Source organism: Pituophis catenifer, unplaced genomic scaffold (assembly GCF_029215685.1).
Source record: "Pituophis catenifer annectens isolate HBS135680 unplaced genomic scaffold, rPitCat1.0.hap2 SCAF_8, whole genome shotgun sequence".
NCBI classification, from domain to species: Eukaryota; Metazoa; Chordata; class Lepidosauria; order Squamata; family Colubridae; genus Pituophis; species Pituophis catenifer.
This window is the reverse complement of record NW_027256888.1, coordinates 81,740,324-81,746,323: the sequence shown is the minus strand read 5'-3', so window position 1 is coordinate 81,746,323 and position 6,000 is coordinate 81,740,324. Positions and strand designations below refer to the sequence as shown.

Below are 6,000 nucleotides of genomic sequence, written 5' to 3'. Positions count from 1 at the left end.
CCCTCTCATATCCCTCCCTCCGTCTTTCTCATATCCCTCCCTCCCACTCATATCCATCCTTCCCTCCCTCTCATATCCCTCCCTCCCTCCCTCCGTCTTTCTCATGTCCCTCCCTCTCCCTCTCATTCATATCCCCTCCCTCCCACTCATATCCCTCCCTCCCTCTCATATATCCATCCTTCCCTCCCTCTCTCATATCCCTCCCTCTCCCTCTCATTCATATCCCTCCCTCCCACTCATATCCCTCCCTCCCTCCCTCTCATATATCCATCCTTCCCTCCCTCTCTCATATCCCTCCCTCCCTCCCTCATATCCCTCCCTCTCCCTCTCATTCATATCCCTCCCTCCCACTCATATCCCTCCCTCCCTCTCATATATCCATCCTTCCCTCCCTCTCTCATATCCCTCCCTCTCCCTCTCATTCATATCCCTCCCTCCCTCCCTCTCATATATCCATCCTTCCCTCCCTCTCTCATATCCCTCCCTCCCTCCCTCTCTCATATCCCTCCCTCTCCCTCTCATTCATATCCCTCCCTCCCACTCATATCCATCCTTCCCTCCCTCTCATATCCCTCCCTCCCTCCCTCTCTCTCATATCCCTCCCTCTCATTCATATCCCTCCCTCTCCCTCTCATATCTCTCTCTCTCTCTCCCTCTCTCATATCCCTCCCTCTCTCTCTCTCTCATATCCCTCCCCCTCTCTCTCTCTCATATCCCTCCCTCTCCCTCTCAATCATATCCCTCCCTCCCACTCATATCCATCCTTCCTCCCTCTCATATCCCTCCCTCCCTCCGTCTTTCTCATATCCCTCCCTCTCATTCATATCCCTCCCTCCCTCCCTCCCTCTCATATATCCATCCTTCCCTCCCTCTCTCATCTCCCTCCCTCCCTCCCTCGTTATCTCTCTCTCTCTTTCTATCCAGACTTCTCTTTCTCTCTCTCTCTCCCATCCACTCCCTCTTCTTCCTTCTAAACTCTCCCTCCTCCCCTCCGTCCCGGGGCATCGCGCGGCGCCCAGGGACCCAAGCGCGGGGGGGGGGGGTGCCGGGCTGGGCGGGGCTGGGCGGGGCCGGGGGGCGGGGCCCGGGGCTGGCCAGCCATGTGGTTCTGGTTACGGCCGGGCAGCGGCGAGGCGGCCGGGCAGGGGCGGAGGAGCTCCGGGGATGGCTGGCCGGCCGCCGCTCCGGGATCTGCCCGCCGGACGCCGCCCGCTGCTGGCCGGGCCGGCGCTGCTGCTGCTGCTGCTGGTGGGGCTGGGACCGCTTCGCGCCGGAGCCGCCGAGGCTGCAGGTCGGTCGGGGGGGGGGGCTTCCCTTGGGAGCGCTGGGGAGGGAGGGGAGGGGGCTGCTGCCCAGCTCTATCGGGGGGGGGTCTTGGAGCCTGGCTCGGGAAGAAGGAATTGCCGAAGGGGGCAAGCCGCCCTTCTTCAACTTTCGGGGAAACTTCCAAAAGCCCATCGTGCACAGCCGCTGCCGCGCCCACCGCCCAAGCGGTGGGGGGGGGGGTGGGCTTTCCTAGCTTTGCCCTTTTGGATCGACGCCCCCCCCCCCCCTCAAAAAAAGAGCCTTGACTCTCAGCAACTCTTAAGCAGCCCCGGAGAAGGGTTTGGGGTATTTTTGGGGAAGGGGTCGCGCCTGGGAGACGGTCAGGGCTCCTTGCCCGAGCTGAGTGGGACCAAGGACCCCTTTCCAACAACACCCGACCCCCCCCCCACTCGCCACCCCCCCACCCCCAAAGTCCCAGAAAGGACCTTCCAAACTTGAGAAGAAACTTTGGAGGAACATCTCTAGAAAGGCTTCTCCTTCCACTTCCCCAGGATTTTATGGCTTCCCCCCCCCCACACACAGCGGCAGGGGAGTTCGAAATTTGGGGGTCCCCTCCCTGACTGTCAACCCCTTAGACCCCCGGGGGCCAAATCCAGCCTCTGGCTGTCTTGCTTGCCGTCCCTCCGTCCAAACCACGGGCGAATTGCAATGGAAAGGCAGTGCCACGAATTCAGAAAGTGGGGTCTTGAAGGCCGTTTGGGGGTGGGGAGGGGGCTTATCCAGGCTTTTGGGGAGGGGGGGGGCAAGGGCTGTCCCAGCTGCCTCCCTCCCCCAAACGCTGTATTGATTTCCTCCGTGGGAATTTTTTGCTCCGTTGGGGAGCAAATCTCCTCCTAAAATCTTGGCCGCTCGAGAGACTTTTTTTTTCCTCCGGTGGGCTTTTGCTCGTGCAAAGCCGCCCCCCTCCCCAAAATTCCCAGAGAGGAAGTGCAGAATTTTGGGGAGGGGGGGGTGCTTTGCATGGGCAAAAAACCCACCGGTGCAAAAGTCTGGAGGGTCAGACGCAGAGGGCCTGTTTGGGGAGGAAATTTGCTCCCCAACTGTGGCCTTTGGCAATGCGAAGCCCCCCCCCCAAACTGTGGGAAGGAAGGATTTGGGTGGGATTTGATCCCGAGAATTGGAACGGTTTTTCTTTCGATGCTGCTGTCCTCCTTCCTTCCTTCCTTCCTTTCCCTCTTTCTTTCTTTCTCTCTCTCTCTCTTTCTTTTCTTTCTTTCTTTCTCTCTCTCTCTCTCTCTTTTTCCTCCCTCCCTCCCTCCTTTTCCCTCTTTCTTTCTTTCTCTCTCTCTCTTTCTCTTTCTTTCTTTTTCTTCTCTCTCTTTCCTCCCTCCCTCCCTCCCTCCCTTCCTTCCTTTCCCTCTTTCTTTCTCTCTCCCTTTCTCTTTCTTTCTTTTTATTCTCTCTCTCTTTCCTCCCTCCCTCCCTCCCTCCCTTTCCTCTTTCTTTCTTTCTTTCTTTCTTTCTTTCTTTCTTTCTTTCTTTCTTTCTCTCTCCCTTTCTCTTTCTTTCTTTTTCTTCTCTCTCTCTTTCCTCCCTCCCTCCCTCCCTTCCTTTCCCTCTTTCTCTCTTTCTCTCTTTCTTTCTCTCTTTCTCTTTCTTTCTTTTTCTTCTCTCTCTCTCTCTCTCTTTCCTCCCTCCCTCCCTCCCTTCCTTTCTTTCTTTCTTTCTCTCTTTTTCTTCTCTCTCTCTTTCCTCCCTCCTATCCTCCCTCCCTTCCTTTCTTTCCCTCTTTCTTTCTTTCTCTCTCTTTCTCTTTCTTCCTTTTTCTTCTCTCTCTCTCTCTCTTTCTCTCTCCTTCCTTCCTTCCTTCCTTCTTTTCTTTCTTTCCTTCCTTCCTTCCTTCTTTCTTTTCCTTCCTTCCTTCCTTCCTTCCTTCCTTCCTTCCTTCCTTCTTTTCTTTCCTTCCTTCCTTCCTTCCTTCCTTCCTTCCTTCCTTCCTTCCTTCTTTTCTTTCCTTCCTTCCTTCCTTCCTTCTTTTCTTTCCTTCCTTCCTTCCTTCCTTCCTTCCTTCCTTCCTTCCTTCCTTCCTTCCTCCCTCCCTCCCTTTCCCTCTTTCTTTCTTTCTCTCTCTCTCTCTTTCTTTCTTTTTCTTCTCTCTCTCTCTTTCCTACCTCCCTCCCTTCCTTTCCCTCTTTTTTTCTTTCTCTTTCTCTCTCTCTTTCTCTTTCTTTCTTTTTCTTCTCTCTCTCTCTTTCCTCCCTCCCCTTTCCCTCTTTCTTTCTTTCTCTCTCTCTTTCTCTTTCTTTTTCTTCTCTCTCTCTTTCCTCCCTCCCTCCCTCCCTCCCTTCCTTTCCCTCTTTCTTTCTTTCTCTCTCTCTCTCTCTTTCTTTTTCTTCTCTCTCTCTCTTTCCTCCCTCCCTCCCTCCCTCCCTTCCTTTCCCTCTTTCTTTCTCTCTCTTTCTCTTTCTTTTTCTTCTCTCTCTCTCTTTCTTTCTTTCCTTCCTTCCTTCTTTTCTTTCCTTCCTTCCTTCCTCTCTTGTGGCTTCAGGAACTGGCCCGGCTCCATCATGCCTCTATATGGCCTAGATGGGTTGCAAAAGGCAGGTCAAGCCAGCCTCTTCCCTGACCCGTCAGACAGGGCGGGCAAGCGCCATTCGCTCCCTGCTCCGCCCGCGAGGTTTTTTTTTTTCTCCCTGAAAAGCCAACTGGCTGGGAGGAAGAACCGTTTGTTCCTCACGCCCAGCCCCGAAATCCAAGCCGGCCTCTCCCAGCTGCTGCAGATGTTTTCGCACCGTCCCTTCTTCTGACCGTTTTCTGCTCCCGAGACAAACATAGAAACGGAGAAAACCCACGGCAGAAAAAGATCCTTCTTTCTTTCTTTCTTTCTTTCTTTCTTTCTTTCTTTCTTTCTTTCTTTCTTTCTTTCTTTCTTTCTTCCTTCCTTCCTTCCTTCCTTCCTTCCTTTCTCTCTCTCTCTCTGTGTATCTCTGTCTCTCTCTGTCTCTATCTCTGTCTCTCTCTCTATCCCTCTCTCTACCTCTCATCCATTTATCTCTCTCTCCCTCCCTCCTTTTCTCTCTTTCTCTCATCCATTTCTCTGTCTCTTTGTCTCTACCTCTGTCTCTACTTCTCTCTACCTCTATCCCTGTCTCTACCTATGATCCATTTCTCTCTCTCTCCCTCCTCTCTCTCTCTATCATCCATTTCTCTCTCTCTATCTTATCTACCCACCTAACTACGTATCATCTATCTACTCTATCTATCTATCTATCTATCTATCTATCTATCTATCTACTGTCTATCTATCTATCTTTATCTAGTCTATACATTCATACATATATATCATCTATCTATCTCATCTGTCTGTCTGTCTGTCTATCTATCTATCATTATCTATATTTATTAATTCAATTATTTATTAATTCAATTTGTATGCTGCCCCTCTCCAAAGACTCAGGGCTGTGAAGACATGCATATATATATATATATATATTATCCATCTATCATCTCCCCCCTCCCCCACTCTCTGTGTATCTATCTATTTTTTAATTTTTGGTGAGATGATAGACACACGTTTATCCCAAGCGTGTTTAAATTCACTTTTAAATTTCTGTCCCACGAGGTTTAACTGAGTTGGTAAAGTTTCGGGGTAGCTGTGTAATACATACAGGTAGTCCTTGACTTAGAACTGTTTGTTTAGTGACTGTTGAAAGTTATGACACTGAAAAAAAAGTTGTTCACACTTAAGACTGTTGCGGCATCTCCATGGTCACGTGTTCATAGTGCCCTGAAAATATGTCCTCCTTTTGGACTTTTTTCAGCCCTGGTTTTCTGCCCTCCAAGAACAGGTAGTCCTCGACTTACAACCTTTTGCTTAGTGAGTGAAGTTATAGCAGAACAAAGGGAATTCTGCAGCCTCCCCAGGGTCATGTGATCAAAATTCAGACGCATGTCAGCTGACTCATAGTTATGACGGTCGTAGTGTCCCGTGAGGTCATGCGATCCCCTTCTGACAAGCAAACTCAGCGGGGAATCCAGATTCGCTTAACAGCGGTGGCCAGAAAGGTCGTAAAATGGGACCAAACTCACTTAACCACTGTCTCGCTTTAGCGACGGAAATGTTTGGGCACAATTGTCGTAAGTCGAGGGCTACCTGTGCACCTAGTCTGCGGGCTTTGTTTCTGCTTAGTAAGGGCGACGTTTTCAGTAGGGCCTCAGAGCATGGGCAGAGCGCAGCTGCCGTCTCTGCAGAGATGACTGGAGGTTTTTGAGAGGAGATTGGACCCTCATTTGTCTGGAATGATATAGGGTCTCCTGCTTGATGAAGGGGTGGGACTAGAAGACCTCCAGGGTCCCTTCCAACTCTCTTCTGTTCTAATGGTGTTGGGTGAGAGAAGATCCAGTTTTGGTCCCCACACTATAAAAAAGATGTGGAGACTCTGGAAAGAGTGCAGAGAAGAGCAATAAAGAGGATTAGGGGGCTGGAGGATAAAACATACGATGAACGGTTGCAGGAACTGGGCCTGGCTGGTCTAGTGAAGAGAAGGACCAGGGGAGACAGGAGAGCATCTTCCCATATTTGAGGGGCTGCCACAGAGAGGAGGAAGGGGGTCAAGCTGTTTTCCAAAGCACAAGAAAGAAAGAAAGAAAGAAAGAAGAAAGAAAGAGAGAGAGAGAGAGAGAGAGAGAGAAAAGAAAGAAAGAAAGAAAGAAAGAAAGAAAGAAAGAAAGAAA

General features: G+C 50.9%; 1 protein-coding gene across 1 annotated transcript in view; it reads left to right on the top strand.

Annotated features, from left to right (window-relative positions):
- Positions 1 to 1,164: 1,164 nt before the first annotated feature.
- Positions 1,165 to 6,000, top strand: part of ADAM33 (ADAM metallopeptidase domain 33) — a 75,675-nt gene continuing 70,839 nt past the window's right edge. The window contains 1 exon segment of the mRNA XM_070949178.1: positions 1,165 to 1,291. Within this exon segment, the coding sequence (XP_070805279.1) occupies positions 1,165 to 1,291 (127 nt within the window).